Below are 18,627 nucleotides of genomic sequence, written 5' to 3' on the forward strand. Positions count from 1 at the left end.
CTGGTTCTGGAAATACAGGGGAAAAAAATTAGTAGGGTTCCCCTGTATGTTCCAGAACCAGCACTGGACTTTTTCTAGCGGGGGGCTGATGCCACAGCCAGGGGAGCCCTTTCACCGGGCCCCCCAGCCACAGCATCAGCCCTGACCGCTAGTCAGCCCAGGCCGGGGATCCATGGAGAGCTGGGGACCCCCCCACTAAAGGGGTCACCCTCTCCAGGGCACCCCAGGCCCAGGCTGATAGCCCGAGGCTATCCCCGCCACCCCTGGTGGCAGTGGGTGGCGGGTTGATTGTGTGGTGTGGTGTAAATAAAGAATATCAATCATTGTCTTTACAAGTAGAACTGCAAGTCCCAGCAAGCCTGCCCTGCATGCTGGTACTTGGAGAACCACAAGTACCAGCATGCAGGGCATTAAGGGCCCACTAGTACCTGTAGTTCACCTGTAAAAAAATGTTTAAAAAAAACACAGGACACACACACCGTGACAGTATAAGTTTATTAAACATACATACACACACACATGTACACATACTCACCTATGTAACCTGTAGCATCGGTCCACTTGGGACCTGTGAAAAAAAACATACTCACCATCTCCTATGCGAGGTTCTGTCCTCTTCGTTCCAAAGTAGGCATCCCCGGACTTGGCAAAAAAACAAAACGAAAACGCGATCCACGAACTTAGTACCGTTCTATAGAACGGTACTTCCCGAATGAGAGCTTAGCGGCGGGGTATCACCATGGAAACCCCGCTGCTAAGCGTTCATTGGCTGAGAGAGGTCATCTCCCGTCTCTCAGCCAATGAACGGCTCCCTCCATTGTAGTCAATGGTGGGAGCCGCAAGGTTATTAAAGTTTACCCTGCGGCTCCCACCATTGACTACAATGGAGGGAGCCGTTCATTGGCTGAGAGACGGGAGATGACCTCTCTCAGCCAATGAACGCTTAGCAGCGGGGTTTCCATGGTGATACCCCGCCGCTAAGCTCTCATTCGGGAAGTACCGTTCTATAGAACGGTACTAAGTTCGTGGATCGCGTTTACGTTTTGTTTTTTTGCCAAGTCCGGGGATGCCTACTTTGCAACGAAGAGGACAGAACCTCGCATAGGAGATGGTGAGTATGTTTTTTTTCACAGGTCCCCTATGGATACTTTACCGGACAAGTGGACCGATGCTACAGGGTTACATAGGTGAGTATGTGTACATGTGTGTGTGTATGTATGTTTAATAAACTTATACTGTCACGGTGTGTGTGTCCTGTGCTTTTTAAACATTTTTTTTACAGGTGAACTACAGGTACTAGTGGGCCCTTAATGCCCTGCATGCTGGTACTTGTAGTTCTCCAAGTACCAGCATGCGGGGCAGGCTAGCTGGGACTTGCAGTTCTACTTGTAAAGACAATGTTTGATATTCTTTATTTACACCACACCACACAATCAACCCGCCACCCACCGCCACCAGGGGTGGTGGAGATAGCCCCGGGCTATCAGCCTGGGCCTGGGGTGCCCTGGAGAGGGTGACCCCTTTATTGGGGGGGTCCCCAGCTCTCCAGGGATCCCCGGCCTGGGCTGACTAGCGGTCAGGGCTGATGCTGCAGCTGGGGGGCCCGGTGAAAGGGCTCCCCTGGCTGTGGCATCAGCCCCCCGCTAGAAAAAGTCCAGTGCTGGTTCTGGAACATACAGGGGAACCCTACTAATTTTTTTTCCCCTGTATTTCCAGAACCAGGACCGGATCAGAGCCCAGAGCTGGTTGCGCAGAATACGGGGGACCCCTACGTCGTTTGTCCCCCGTATTTTGGCAACCAACGCTGGTTCTGACTAGCCCGGTGCTAGTTGTGCTTAAGTACAGGGGACCCCTACGTCGTTTGTCCCCTGTATTTAAGCACACCCAGCACTGGGTTACTAATGCCCGGGGCTGGTTGCTCTTTTTTGGGGGGGTGCACGCCATTTTTTTCTTTTTTTACACAGGTTTTTTTTGTTTTGTTTTTTACCACAGCAGCACAGACGGGTCTCACGGACCTGTCATTGCTCTGTGCCAATCACACAGATGCATGTAGCACGGATCTCCCGGGTTCGTGCTACATGCAAATGGGCACCATAACACTGATTGGCTTCCTGTCTGCCACTGCAGTGCCACTCCTAGATGGGCCATGTGTTTGTGCCGCCCACTTGTGTCGCTTAGCATAGTCATCCAGCTACCTCGGTGCAACCTTTTGGCCTAAAAACAATATTGTGAGGTGTGAGGTGTTCAGAATAGAGTGGAAATGAGTGGAAATTAATGTTATTGGGGTTATTAATAGCGTAGGAACAAAAAAAGGCCCATTTTATGTGATTTTAGCGTTTTTTTTTATTTTTTAAGAAAAAAATCCAGATCCAAAACACAAAACCCAGAACCCAAAACACGGAAGGGTGGTTTTGGCAAAACCAATCCAGATCCAAAACACGAAGAAAGATCCAGATCCAAAACCAAAACACGAAAAGTGGCCGGTGCACACCCCTACTTAAAACGCCAGTTTTGACCGTTTTCAAGCACCTTCCCCTGTTACCACCCACAAACGCCTCATTCTGTCACTCAAATTAGCAGGCATTCGCTATTTTGCGAGCAAACAATTTCCGGCCGCAATGACTGGTTGGCGCATGCGCATTACAATTACAACCCATACGCATGCGCAGTTGTGCGAACATCGCTCGGAGCGAATGAGCAGCCGCTTACGAGCGGCTCTGAATCAGGCCCAGATTCCTTTAATGTGGGAGAGTTTCAGTAGTTTGTAGTGGATTGGGACAGTGATACTTTGGGCCTCACTTATCAATGAGTGATATGCTTGCTAAATTGTTGCTAATCTTAAATGGTACTCCAACCAATCAACTCCTAACTGTCATGTGTTTGAAAAATGACAGTTAGAAGCTGATTGGTTGGAGCATCATTTAAGATTAGTAATGAGTGATAACAAGAATCTCACTCGTTGATAAATCTGGGCCTTTACGTCTTAACAGAGCTGCAGTGGGATGTCATGTTTACACTAAACATTTTATCTTCATGGTTCATATCTGAATATTTACATTTTTGGAATTTAGAGATCCTCTGCCAAAATCCATAATCTCTACATTTTCTTTTTTTTCCAAACACTTTTCATTTGAAAGATCACCATAAATAACAGAGACCTTAACAGTCACAATCAAATTGATATAAAAAGATTACAAAATATGAGGTCAATTCCGTATAAAACAAATTCCGAAAAAAACAAAAAAATCTACGATCCATTTTAGAGTTTAACAGTTATTAAGGCTAAAACAGGGTATAGACAGCATTTATGTAGGCCTTATAAAAAAGAGAAGAGATAGAATAGCAGAAAAAAAAGAAAGAAAGAAAAAGAGGAAATAAACAACAACTAAAGACTGTCAGGAGTCGGGCTGCAGGATCACAGCGGAGGGTCTGGACAGCCGTGCCCTGCTGTGTGCCCGCTCTCCCCGCAGCTGTAAGTGGCGTCCTCTGCATGGGACTTCCTAATGCTGCTGGAGGGATTGCCGTTTAGCCAGGCTGCCAGCCGCTGCCTCTCTCTGCTCCACTTACCTAAGGATGTCTTCACTACCTGGCACTGTTCCACTGCATCAACGCTGACTACTCCTATTCATGGGCAGAGCCATCTTAGATTGGTCACCTGATTCAGCATCTGCCAATCCTGCTCAACTCTATGGTCAGCTGTGAGTAATTCAACCAGCAACAGACACTGGGTATTTAAACCCTTCCTGGACACTCAGTCAGTGTCTGTGAAATGTCTCCTAAAGGTTTCCTTTTGGCTCCTGTTGGATCTACGTTTGTTCCTGACCTAGTGAACTTTTACCGTCGTTTGTCTGAACCCAGGGCCTGATTCAGAGCCGCTCTCAAGCGGCCGCTCGTTCGCTCCGAGCGATGTTCGCACAACTGCGCATGCATATGGGTCGTAATGCGCATGCGTCAACCAGTCAGTGCGGTCGGAAATCGAGTGCTCGCAAAATAGCGAATGCCTGCTAATTTGAGTGACAAGATGAGGCGTTTGTGGGTGGTAACAGGGGAAGGTGCTTGAAAACGGGGAGTGGTGATCCGAACGCAGGCGTGCCAAACGGTCAAAACGGGCGTTTAATGGGAGTGCATAATTAACAAAGCAGCGTCATCGGCCACGTCACTTGGTTGTCTCTTAGCCTGAACTGTTCGCATGATTGCGGTAGGAAAATCCTACCACAAGCACTGTAAGCAGTTCAGACGCCTTTCCATGTACTCGATTAATCTAATAAATAGTGGAGATGACGTAGGATGTGAGCGGCCAGGGGGCGTCTTTACAAAATAGCGAGCGCATGTTTCGTTCGCTCGCTCAGACATAGAGGCGTCAACAGACCGCAAAGAGCGAGCGCTCAATTTAAATAGCCGGCCCCTTTTTCTGAACGAGCGAGCGCAAATAGCGTCTGGCTCTGAATCAGGCCCCCAGTGCAGTATCAAGCTTCCAAGCCATCCTTATACTGAGCATAATTCAGTATTTTGTTTAAGACTTTTGCTGTTTATTTATTGATTCTGTCTCAGTTACCTGTGCTAAACCCAGCGTCACAGTGTGAAGTCTTCGGTGTTTACTGTACAGCAATCTACTCAATTACAGAGCAAGGTTTCCTGCATTTGTCTAGCTGAATTTCCTCAGTACCCCCTGACTATGGACTCCTGCTGTTCACCTCTGAGTTTTTGTTTTAAACATCTGTACCGAAGTCTTCTGCTGATATCTAAAACCTATAACGTACCATACTTTATCCTGATCAATTCATATCTAGTTCCTGCTTCAACACAGTCTGTCTTCATCTATTGCAGACTCTCCAACATGACCCCTTCCATCCAGTGCAAAAAGCTCTGCTCCTGGATTTCTCTCTTAATTGATGATTGCAGCCACCTGTGGTGATACACCTGTCTCATCTATTAACAAGCTCAACACAGGTGTCTGCAATCATTAATTAGGTGGGAAGCCCAGGAGCAGAGCTTTTTGTGCCGGATGGAAGGGGACATGTTGGAGGGTAGGCTATTGTTCCTGTGTTCCTGTTTCCTAACTCTGTGCCGTCCTATGAGGAAGACTTATCTCAGACCTTCTCTGTTTGTGCTGCCGGTATCTCAGCCAGCAAAGCCTATTCCATCACAGGAGGCCAGTTTCCCTAGAGTCGTGACAAAGACATTAAATAATATAAAGAAGGGAGAAGATCTCTGGGGCAAGACTCTAGACTCAAAACACATACAAAACTAAAATAATGCATGTTAGGGAGTCACAGTGGGACCTGCAGCATAGGTTGAATTACACAATTGTTTATTAGATGAGACTGCAGCCAATTTTGTTGCAAAGATAAGCCTTAGAGAAGAACATTTTTATCACTGATTGGGTGGCTTAATCTACAGGATATAATATATGGTGTGACATGTTCCATATTGATGTTCCAGTGTCATTTATAAATCCTAAATGTTAGCATTTATGCTCTTTAAGCTTGTATACAACAACCAAATATATATGGAAACTGAAGAACTAGCTCAGAATATTACAGCTTACTTATTTTTCAAACCGTCAAACATAACATAAGGCAATAAAGTTTTTTTATGCTTGGCTGATTTCATACACAACTGTTATCTCTATGACAACTCCTATATATGCACAGTTGTTAACAGTTTTGGTGCTGAGCAAGTTCATCGCAAACACATCATGCATAACAATGGCTAGGCAAGACTCTGGTGCACAACAATCCCCAGCAGAGTATGGTTACTGACCTTGGATTTAATGGTTTTTGGGGGGTTTTTTGCATTTCAAATACTTTTGTTCAATTAATATTAAGTGAGGGATTTGCCAAGCATCGCATTTTGGATGCAATATATCCTGCCACTTATCGCATCATACCTTCCCAACATGACCTTCTCCAGGAGGGACACAATGCTCTGGTCCTGGACTTCCCTGGTAATTTATGATTGGTGGCGGCTCCAGGGGTGGGGCTGCAGTAAAGTTCAAAATTCAAATAGGGGAGTCACACCAACTGCCAGTGATGTTTGGCAGTGTGTGAAATTACAGTTGGTGTGACTCCCCTATTTGAATTTTGAACAGTGCTGCAGCCCCGCCTCTTACCAGGGAAGTCCAGGACCAGAGCATTGTGTCCCTCCTGGCAAGGGTCATGTTGGGAGGCGGTATGGCGCATGCATACCGGCATTAATAATGCCGTATGCAAGTACAATTTCGATTACAATCGCAATGGACAGCTTTTCCGAATAGAGCTGTCCTTGGCGATCAGAGGACTTCTGGGTTTTTTACCTGGGACTACTTCTGCGCAGACGCTGCCATCGGCCAGTTCATGCCTGAGCTGCGTGGGAGCCTGGGAGGGACCCTATTGGATCCCTCTCTGGGAATGCTCTGAAAAGTAACCCATAGGCTTCTACAAGGCAACACTATCTAATATCTATAGATGACGTTGCCTATCGGGTGCAAGCTCTGGAAAGTTTTGCTTTCTGGAGCTTTGGGAAATGGGAAATGCGATCAAACCTCTAAAAACAGCTGTTGTCTGAGTTTTGAACGCATTTTAGTGTTAGTACATTCTGCCCTATCACAGAGAATAGAGAAGATAGCTAATATTGCTTTCAGTATACAAGATAACAAGAATTCTATGGGCAGTTGTTAAATTTGGACAAACAGGGTAAAATCCTTAAAACGGGGTGATGTACATCTAACTTTAGGACAATTGACAGGTATTAAATAAACCATACCTATCAACATTCTCAATTTTTTTTCGAGACGTCCGCACATGTCTGATGCGTGCCCCTTAAAGGGGGGTGTGGCCTATCAGTAAAGGGGACGTGGCCTCACGTCACGCCCCCGTTTACATCACTCGGGTGGCGAGCGCAGCACTCCAGGAGATGCTGGACTGCCCCCAGGCTTTCATGTCACAGTGAAGAGATGGCGTTCGCATGCGAACGGCATCTATTCACCCTACAGAGTAGCAGAGTGATCTCTCCCAACTTCCCCTCACTGCGGCCCGCGGGTGGGACAGTCCCTGAATAGCAGGAATGTCCCGCTAAAAGTGGGGCAGTTGGGAGGTATGAATAAACCCTTTGAGGCCACTGTTTGTGGAAATGATGTGGATAAAACTAATGGAAACATATCATCTGAATGTTGCATATAGCAACTTTTTTTTTGCTCTATAAAGAGCCCATTGGTTCAAAATCCTAGCTCCCTGTCTTATAATATGCATTGTCTGAATTTGTTGCTACTTGAGTCATGGGTTAATCTGTGCCTAAATGTAACATTATGCTAACTATGATGGCACAGTGGGTGACAATGCTGCCTGACGGTTAGGCTAATATACAGTACAGAACATACGTATAAATTACCTGATTGTACAGCACTATGGAAACCTAAAAAAAAAAATTGTGTCGACCATTTTTGTGGGGACCTTTTTGTCCCTGTCGACCTATTGCCTGTCTACCATCTGTTGTTAACCTTTTTACTGTCTATCTATTGACTGGAACACACGCAGATTAGCATTGTTATGTAGATTTTGCTGTGCTAAACACACACTTTAAGACGTGCCACTTGGGCACAGCCGAGCACACACTATGGGTTTTGCGGCTGAATTTTAAAGTTTTTAGCAGCGGTGGATTTGTGCAAAATTATTAGTTTTGTAGCATATTGCATGGTGAGAATATAAAAATAAACCAATACAAAATATACTAAAATATATGACTCTGGTTTTTTCACATTATCTGGATTTGAACCCTAGTATGTTAAGAGACCTACCCTAAAGAGGTTACCTGGATATGATGGGTAGGCCCATAACCTTGGCCATGATTATGCTAAAAACCTCTATTGATTGCAAAATGTTATTGCATTTATATATTATCAATAATTTGGAGTTGTGCACCTGAGATTTGTCTGTTTCTGTGCTATCAATTAATCTCATCAGGTAGCACCTCCCATTATATATATTCAGGGTTGTGCAGTCCACAAATCTTTCCCATATACTCCATTTAATGTGCTTTACTGCACATTTGAGGAAAAGGAGACACCCTCATTCCTTATTGGTTTAAAAGCATGGAGTCTGGTAATGTTTATGCACACTGGTATTAGACACAATTCTAGGTAAATCCTACAAGTTTTATACTGTAGTACAACTTTGGTTCATTTTTGGGGCGTGGGTCCCCCTGGATTGCTTTGGTTGATCTGTTTCAGGGCACCACATTATAACACATTTTTCTTTTATAACACATTTTAACCCTTTACTGTTTGTTTATTGTACATGTTCTTCACTTTTTATTTTCATTCTTTATATGCAGCTGTGACTGCTCTTAACTATCTCTTTTACACTGCACTTTTATTACTATGGTGGTGCCCTGGGGCGGCTTAGTTGGGCCAGTTTGGGGGAGTCCTGCACTCTGGATTTGAACCCTAGTATGTTAGGGACCTACCCTAAAGAGGTTACCTGGATGTGGTGGGTAGGCCCATAACCTTGGCCATGATTATGCTAAAAACCTCTATTGATTGCAACATTTTATTGTATTTATATATTATTAATAATTTGGAGTTGTGCACCTGAGATTTGTCTGTTTCTGTGCCGGAAAAAATTGTATTCCTGGAGGAAAGTCTGCATAAAGCCGCCAAGCAAAGTGAATCTGTGGAGAGAGAGCTTAACCTTGCCCATGACAAGGCTTGGAAGTTGCAAGAACAGAGTGAGAACCTTGACAAGAGTCTGCTAAGTACACAGGACCAGTTGCAAAGATTCCAAGTGGGGAGGAATACCAAAGAAGTGGAGTTGCAATGTGAATTAAACATGGCAGAGTCTGAAATAATTGTACAAAAGTTGAGAGTTGCTGAATTTGAAGTCATGAAGCACAATCTACTGCAATCTGAGAGCAAGTTGGAAAGCGCCATGGTAAAAATTACCCAACTAGAAGAGCAGCTGTCTGCGTCTCAGAAAACGTTCCACATGGTAGTGGGAAAGAAGTTAAATAACATTCTGAAGTTGGATTCTGGACCTAAAAAGGCGTCCGATGTCTTTGCTGAACCCAGTGTGGCAGAAATGCATAAACACAAGAAGCAATTAGTTCAAGTTGATCCTGAAAAGGCTGGCATGCAGAGTGATATGCTTCTGGTACAGAGAGTCTTGTGTGATGAGCAGCGAACAAACAGTGAATTGTGGGAACTAAGTAAGATGTTCCAGAATTATGTCTTTCAGTAGCAATGTGATCATAGAGATGTCCTCATTAACGATACCAGTGTACAAGAAGGGACAGAAGTATCGGAGTTGGGAAATTCCTAAAGATCCATCTTGGAAAAGTGGATGAGATTCCTTGCAGTGATTTTCAGCTTACAGTAATAGCTGAGGGTGTGAAGTCCTCCCAAAGGGACACAGGTCCAGGTTGCAAAACCGTGTCTGAAATTGGCGATAAAGAAATAATGTATACAGATTGTGATCGCATAACCCATGAGGCAAAGGTACAAGATGTACAGAAGTCTACAGGTATGTTGTTGGCTTCCAAAGATGAGACTCTGATGTCACTATATGAGAGCAGTGATGTGAATGTGCCCAAGTCATGCATTTTTGCAGTGGAAAACAGAACCTTACAGGCAGTTAATGGTAACAGTCTTGTGAAGAGTAATTCTCGTGTATATGAAGTAATGCCGTCATGCAACCAGGATAAAACTTGCAATACAGCTGAATTTATCTGTGAGGAAGTGAAGTGGTCTCAAATTACAAAGCTTGAAACAAAATGTCCAGCTAAAGTGAATTGGAAAATAAAGACCTCTGTGGAAAGTGACCTTCAACCTGTGCTGGTGGAACATGTGGAAGTTCATTATATTTTCAAGGCAAAAAAATTGGGAGCACCAGAAAATCCAAGAGATCTATGCCTTAATGAAGTGGCAGATACCCATCAAAGCCATAAGGTAAATTATGTGGATCAATGGGGTAAATATTCAAGTATCCTATGTGGACGCGGGAGTCCGGAATCTGAGGGTGACAGTGCCAGTATGTTGTCTGTTGACATAAGGTCAAGGTCCAGAATTTGTAATGCTGATGACTCTCAAGATACTGATAGCTCCTCTTCTTTCAAAGGCCATCAGTGAAGTATGCCAGTAGCCAATACAGGGCTTTAAGGCTGAAGATTAAAGATGTGACAAGTAGAAGTTGGCCAAAAGATGTACCCTTTAACAGGTTTAAGTGGCAAGAGTAAAGATGAAGTATGTTGCTTTGGAAAAAGTTACTTCAACTTCTTAATGCCTGTTGCAGTACCCAAGGGTGAGCCTCAAGTACTGCATAAAAGAAAGCAAGTACCACCATTGGTACCATAAAGTTAGAAAAAAAGTAAGGATGAAAATTACCTCCGGAACTTGGAGGATGCAACCCCCAGAAATGACCAGAGTCTGGATGATCTGGGATCCGGTGGATGGTTCTGAGAATAATGAAGAGAGACTTCGCAATAAGAATGCCTTGTCCCATGTAGCTGAACCCAGGTGTTTCAAGCTGGGGAGGGGGATATGTGGCAGTATCACCAGAGATTGCACTGGTGAGCAGCTGATTCTGTGTGGGGCAGGACAGATCCACCCACACAGAGTAGAAAAACATTGTGGGAAGATGCCTAATGGCTGCCTTGTGGAGAGAGCTCAGGTGTGGCCTGATAAGAAGGCAGACCAGTCAGGCTGCTGCTGCTGGAAACAGTCTATTTGGGACTGTGGCAGCCAGAGAGGCCAGTGAAGCTAAGCGAGCCATTGGGGGCCAGGAGGCCTGTCTGGACCTTGCAGGAGGCAAGGGGAGACCATAAACCTCTCAGACTGTGTGACATTGAAGCAGCAGGCTGCAGGCTGATGAAGCCAGGACCTACTGTATACCTGGAGGATACAGGGAGGGCACAGAGACTGTGAGAGACTGTATTGGCAGATTAGCTGCACCCATATAGAGAGGGTTCAAGAAGTGAGTTAGACGCCCTAAATAGGGGCTAGGTTGTTTATTATTTTCTGTTTGTTTCCTGACTTTCCATGCTGGAAAGTAAAGCATCATTTATTTACTTGAAAGCTGTGTGTGGACCCTCATTAAGCACCTAAACACTGCACCAATCCACCCTCTGCCGAGGTAATTACCCCCAAGTTATCATAATATATATATAAGGCTTAAGATCAAATACACAATCAGAGGGATAGGCCTATTCAACAGCAATCTGTACTTTATAATTTACAGGATAATGTTGTAGTCCCTGGGTTGTTGCAAAAAACACTGTATATGTAAGTGTTACATACTGTAGCCTTTACAGTGACATCACTCCTGGTTTATATTTATATATAACTTATAAGTCTTCACACTGGCACCACCCTGAGCTAATTGGTATTGACGTCAATAGAAGTCCATGTGCTCTCACATAAGAGTCTAAGGGGGTTTATTTATCAAGCAGTGAAAAACGTAGTGAAGTGGACCAGTGGAGAAGTTGCCCATGGCAACCAATCAGCTCCTACCTATTATTTTATAGAATGTACTTAATGAATGTTACTTCAAAGCTGATTGGTTGCCATGGGCAACTTCTCCACTGGTCCACTTCTCCATGCTTTTCACTGCTTGATAAATAAACCTCTAAGGGGTATATATACTAAAGTGAGAGTTTTTAGAAATGGAAAAGTTGCCCATAGCAACCAATCAGATGCTACTTAACATTTAACTAGCACCTTGTAGAATATAATAGCTAGAAGCTAATTGGTTGCTATGGGCAACATCTCCACTTCTAAAACCTCTCACTTTAGTAAATATCCCCCTAAGGCAGCAGAGCCCATTAGGTCCCAATTAAAGCTCAGAGGTGTACATTACTTCTAACACTGCAGATCAGTCTTCATAAGCTAGAGAAGATGTCAACTTTAAATGTACACAATACATCGGAACAATGTTACTCTCAGTATAATTTTCAGTTGAATTCACACGTTTCTATGAAGCATTCCCAAGACCTTGTTATACTGTAGCTAAAAATATAAAAAAGGATGTTAGTGTGAGGGTAGTGTTTTATTTTACTATTTGCAGCAGACATAGGCGCTCTTGGAAGTCACTGGCCTCATTTATGAAGCCCACTCCATGCATACCGCAAGAAGCTTTGCACCATTGTGCCTGGAAAGTCAGCAGACAACAAGGTGAGTGCTAATTCTCTGCTCAAGGGAGACACCGCTGCAAAATAGGAGTGCTCCTAGGTATGGATCCCAGAGGAGAAATATGCAGGGAAGCACTGTACAAAGGTATGAACATCACAGCAAATCCCAATCTCTCCAACTTTTCACTTTTCATTAACTTAAACTTTTAACTTTTTCCTCCTGGTTTCAACTCATTTACTGCTTAAATGCATCCTGAGTGAGACATACTGGGACTATTTTTATTACGTGTCACTTTTGTATCTGTGAAGTTATTATTTCTTTATCTTGTTTTAATAAGCTTATCCTCCATGACGCAATCTTTTACGCCTAGCCGAGAGCATCACTGCACCTACTCCATCTTTCGCTCCTCGGCAAACGCTGCCAACTCGCGCCACAAACCAATGCGCTAGTATTCTCGGTGCACTTGTGTAAATCCAAGTATATGGCAGCACCAAGGCTGAGTTCACACTGTACCTGAGGCATTTTGTGCTGAGATCTATTGTATCCTAAAATGGAACCAGACCAATGCCAATAGCTTGTCTCAGATAAATAATAATATTGCATATAATATCACACAGCTCGGTTTGAAATAAAACTTCATGTTATTCTTGTTTTTAATGCATGCCTTACATCTGTCAATTCATCGGGCCTTAGCCTCTAAAATACTATTCCTTACAAGATAATAGTTGCTGGAAATAAGGCAGATGTGCTGGTTCCATGTATCCTGGAATATTGTATTCCTTGTGTCTCTGTTATCAGCTGTGTGTATCCAGAAACCTGTAACCTGACAAACTTCATTATTGTCAGCTGTGTGTGGCTCCAAAATACATCCAATAATAATCCAATTGTAAGTAATTGGATCATTATTGGGCATCTTGGCAAATGTAGAAGATAACTACTAACAGCCAATGGGGTCTATTTACTATGCATTGGATGGAGATAAAGTGAACAGAGATAAAGAACCAGCCAATCAGCTCCTAACTGCCATGTCACAGGCTGTGCTTGAAAAATGACAGTTAGGAGCTGGTTGTTTGGTTCGTTATCTCCATTCACTTTATTTCCCTCCAAGGCTTAGTAAATAGAGCCCAATGTTGTCAGTGAACATTCCAACTGCTCTAATCAGACCCAGTGAAGCCAGAAATTAATCAGCTACTAGTCACAGGATCGGTATGAAATACCGCCGGACAAATCCCGACGCTGGAAGACCGGCAGTGAAGATCCTGACAGGTAAGTATTTAAACTATTACTAACCTAACACCCCTCCTAAACCCTAACCCTCCCTTAGGGGTGCCTAACCCTAACCCCCCGCCCCAAGTGCCTAACCCTAACTCCCCCTGTAAGTGCCTAAACCTAACCCCCCCTTACCCTAGCCTAACCCTAACCCTCCCGCGGGGGGTGCCTAACACTGTCCCCCCGGGAGCCCCTAACCCCCCCCCCCCTGCGGCTGTTCGCGCCCGTCGGCTGACTTACCTTCGATCAGTCTGCCGGGCGTAGGGCTCCCGGCATAGGTAAAATGACAGGCGTCGGGTTTTGATGCCTATCATTTGCCCCCTGCTGGGATTACACAGTCAGGAAGCCGGCGGTCGGCATTTCGACCGTCAGCTTCCTAACTGCATCCCCTGGTCACGTGTGGCGAAAAATCGGATCTTGCACAATTGGCCACCGACTTGCATGCTCAATTTGAACATTGATTATGTCACTCGGGACAAATGGCATTGCCCCATGTGAGCCGAGGTTGGCCACATTTATATATATATGTTCCCTAGGAGTCATTCTATACTTTCAGTGGTACAAACATTTACAAGCATACGAATACCCATGCAACAAAAGCTGTAAAACACTGAAAAATTACAAAATTGATGAAGACAGATCCTATATCCCCTTGCTCATGATTAAATATAAGGCATGAGTGAGGTTAGGCCGCGCAGTATTTTAGGAAAAAAAGTTTTATTTAAGAAGGGATTGAACTGAGAATGATAATAGAGTGGTCTAGACAATTTTACTGTTTTTACCTTGCAGATTTCTTGAAAGTTCCGTTTTACCCCAATATCAGGCATAGACAGAGATTTTAAAAGGGAACTAATGGTTTGCAGGATGCACATCACTTCCGTAATCTTGGAACCTATTACATAACCCCCTCGGAGTGCAATATATGTACACAAGGCACTCACCTGGATGAGCCCTAAAACCAACAATACAAAGTGGGGAGTAGGAAGGAGTGTAGCCGTGAAACCTCATACCCTGACCTCTTACTCAATGACCTGATTTTTTTTCTCAAAAAGTTCCATCCTGATTTTCCCACGGTCCGTGAATATTTCTACTGTGTTTCTGCTGTGCGTATAACTTGACTTCATTTAAGCTCAGTATGGAATTTTTTTAAGCAAAGTGGTGACATACTGTATAAATTTAAGCTTTTAGTGAATATGTCAAGATAGAGACTTTTAATTAACAAAATACCTTTAAAGGCACAAACATTATGGCAAATATTTGTTAAAAACAGATGACAACATATGCTTGACTGCTGAAGTTGGCAGAAACTGAGGTTCAGGTAAGTGCTAGATACACTTTTATAGAAAATAGACACAGATATTAGCGGACTCAGTGGCGTGTCTATAATGGGTGAGGGTGTGCAGTTCACATGCGCCCGTGGGTCCAGGTGGAACCACAACACACAACCTGCACCCATACATTATACTCACTTCTCAAATGACGGCATTGGTGCTGCAAAAATCACCGGGGAAATTACGTGGCCACAATTTTCCCGAAGCTTTGCACATGGGCAGTAGAGAAATCATAGAAACATGCCAGAGTCTACTCGTAACTGTGCCACAAGAGTCTGGGGCCCGTACAGAAACTGCAAATAGGACCCCTCCTCTCTTAAACTGCCCAGAGTGGACTCATGTTGATTTGGACATATATGCGTAAAAAATAAGTTTTAAAAAGTGTTGGAGGAATTGTAAGATGCATCCAGTTCTCCACCAATCACATGCTGTGCCAGGAGTACTTATTCCCAAATACACTTACACACAACTAGCTCACAAACACAATAAAAATGTGTTACTGCAGGAAGCATTCGCCATCTGGGTTGATGGGCAGCATGGATGATGTAATGGTTAGCATTACTGCCTCACAGTACTGAGGTCTTGGGTTCAAATCCCATCACGGCTCTAACTGTGTGGAGTTTGTTTATTATCCATGTCCCCACATGGGTTTCCTTTGGGTACTCCATGCGGTAGGGAATATAGGTGTGAATGGACAAATATTCTCTTTAAAGCACTGCAGAATATGTGTGCGCTATATAAATAACTGGTAATAAATTATTTAAATAGGTATAATCTTCTTTCTCATGTATGAAAGCAACAAAAAGATAATACAATACACCAACAATATCAGATGATATCTGCGCAAACATTAAAGAAAGAGGTGAATCTGCAATCAGCGACTGCTAGCTAGTCCTGGTGGTGACATCATCACCAGGATCGTGTGTTTTCACCAGTCCCCAGGCACCCACAAGTGATACAGCTACTGACAGACCTACCTGCATCTCTGTGTGGGTCTGCCTTTTGGAGCATACACACGGTCAGATGTGTCAGATGAACGATTGAACGATTTGACCAACGATTTTGCAAACGATTTGAACGATTTGAACTACGAACGATTTTTGACTGCATTAAAATTACTGAAATCGTCCAAAACTGACTGCAAACACACCAGATGTCAGATATCGTTATCTGACCATCGGGAACAGGCATTGTTCATCGTTCAGACATGTCAGATATGTCAGATTTTCCTTCAGATATGAATGATTAAACGATTTTTGAAATCGTTATCATTCAGATCTGAAGAAAAATCTGACTGTGTGTATGCACCATTAGTTCGCAATGACGTGAACAAGTGATTACTGTAATCATACTGTCCTTACTGTACTCAGATTGTTTTATATGACCCATCTTTCCCCCATCCCGCCTCTCCAAATACCAAGTCTGCATACGGATGTTGGCATATGCCCTTTTTTGTGTAGGCAGAGTACAAATTTGCGTATATGTTACGCCAGCAAACGAGCGAACACCCATCGCAGCATCGGACCCTTTAAATCAACATAGCAGGCCTGTACCATTTATATCAACAGATTACAAATCATTCTATCAATTGAAAGTCACAATTTAAGAGGGAAAAAGTGGATGGGCTTTATCTTTAATCTCACTGCTGTCATACCTTACCCCATAAATGCATGTACCCTATCCTGCAAGTGGCTTGCAGAGCATTGCTTCCCACTTGTTCTACACTTGTCATGCTGGTAAGGCACTCAAGTTACTAACCAAATATAACCCTCTTGTAATATTAAGGTCATTACTGCTTTAAACAAACTTGCACCAGACATATCCAGCTATAGCACAGGCCGATGGCTGTGGAATGATCTGATGTTATTTGATGCAATGAATACTGTGTTCTAGACTTGTCCATGGAAGACTGATGAATGCCGACCATAATGTCTCACTTCAAAGACCACTAAAAATGATTTGAATTGATTTTAAATATGGATTAGGTTAAAAGCTCTGCTGTGCTTGATGTACTAGGCAGGGACTGCTCCCAGGGCCATTTAGCTGGAACACTGCACTAATAACTAAAATGAATGGAAATGTGTCCTGGTAGTAAATACATGGCTTCTGAAAAAACAGGCAAGATCTAGCTCTCCTAGAACCATTGCTCATGCATGCAGCCACACCAGACAGGAAAAGAGATCTGCAATGTACATAACTTACCATATCATAAACATTTAGTATTACGGGTTCATTGGCCATTGTGAGTGTGTTCTGCTCCTTATACTTATCCCGGGCGTCTAAATTGCTTCTGGACAATACTGTAGTGGGTTACAGAAGACAGGGATGTTTTCATTCTAGATCCTCCAAACAAACCACTTTCAGGCTCTTTTTGGCCAAAGTTTTGCACAGAGCAGGTTTGTCTCTCATGCTGCAGTTCATGGGTGTAAGCGAATGTGCCTGCCAAGTCAGGTGCAGACCCCAGCTTCTATGTTCTGCAATCCATTACCCACAGGAACATAACTAGTTCAGTAATTCAGTGTACTATAGGATCTGCTGCAATGCCTTTGCCATCTGTACGCCAATGACCTTTTCAGTGCTTAAGGTGAGCTCAGCATTCAAAAACATGCTGCTTCTTTCTGCATTACCTCCATTTACTCAGCACCAGTTGTGGGGAATACAGAGCTGTTTATCTCCTCCGTCTGCCTGACATCAGTGGACAGATTGCAGGGAGATTGTTGTGTGTATAAGCCAAGGATAGCACAAAATCAGACAGGCTTTCCCGGGATTTGTATCCTGTGATCATCTCCGCTCCAGGGAATACTGACAGATCGCAGAGCCCATGTTGCTGATGCTGCTTCCAGCATAATCAGGAGGAGAGGAGGCTCATAGCTTGGGATGTGCAGAGCGGAGGGGAAGGTGCTGTGAAATCCATGGGCTGTCAGCTCAGGAAAAACCAATGTGACCCTGCTGCTGATACCGTACAGACTGGACTATGTAGTACCCATGAAAAAAAAGAGGGACAGGATGACCTCATCTAAATAGAAGGTGGAGTCCTGGGTTCCTGCCTGATAGATCTGAATGGAAGCAGCAGTGAGCAAGTTACATCATACAGCATACCCGGCCCTCTAGAGATAGAGGTGGAATCATGAATACTGCATGTGAGCCATTCATGAGACAGAACAGAGAGTTTCCCTTTTTATTCTATATCCAGCACATGGGATTCCCTAATGAACTACTATGGCTGAGCTTGATGTCACCTCGATTTGGAACAAAAGTCCTGTTAACCACTTCTTTTGTGCAAGGACAGAACACCGCACTTACACAGCAATATGACATCTAATAGCTGCTTCTGTTGTAGGTCATTTCCAAAAAGGAATTAACCTATATTCACTATAATGTATAGAACCAAATGCCCCAAAACTAGGCTTGTAATGGATTCAGTTTACAATACACATTGCACTATGAATTACATTGCATAATGTAGTGTTGTTTGTTGTCAGCCTTGTTTGTTGTGTAATAGATTATTTACGAAGCAGGAGACATCTGCTGTGCAATACAAAACCAGCCTGGTATCCATCATGCCTCCTGATTTGCACAAGAGCACCTAGATTTTTATGAAGGACAGCCTGAAACAAGCAGCTATCATGGCCATACACTGTGAGACATGTCGCAGTGTGTGGCCCACAATATTGTATTCCTTCCTTAGGGAGGAAACATTTCCCCGTCCTTCCCTTTAAAGGGGAAATACACTGCCAGATGCGGCCAACCAATGATCGGATCAGTCGGGGGCATGTTGGAAGATTGCTCATTTTCGACCGTCCAATCATCGCTGATCAGTCACGGCCATACACTATGCAATTATCGTCCCGATCCGCTGATAATCAGCAGATCAGGTCGATAACTGCATAACGTATGCCCAGCTTTAGGCAAAGCAAGATCATACATCAA

General features: G+C 43.8%; 1 protein-coding gene across 1 annotated transcript in view; it reads right to left on the minus strand.

The window, feature by feature from the left end:
* Positions 1 to 17,752, minus strand: part of LOC148525075 (deubiquitinase DESI2-like) — a 107,430-nt gene extending 89,678 nt beyond the window's left edge. The window contains exon 1 of the mRNA XM_088471303.1: positions 16,900 to 17,752. Coding sequence (XP_088327429.1) covers positions 16,900 to 16,938 — 39 coding nt within the window. The 5' untranslated portion in view covers positions 16,939 to 17,752. The remainder of the gene's footprint in view (positions 1 to 16,899) is intronic.
* Positions 17,753 to 18,627: the final 875 nt, after the last annotated feature.

This window comes from Taudactylus pleione, unplaced genomic scaffold, assembly GCF_031769625.1.
Source record: "Taudactylus pleione unplaced genomic scaffold, aTauple2 ptg000113l, whole genome shotgun sequence".
Lineage (NCBI taxonomy): Eukaryota > Metazoa > Chordata > Amphibia > Anura > Myobatrachidae > Taudactylus > Taudactylus pleione.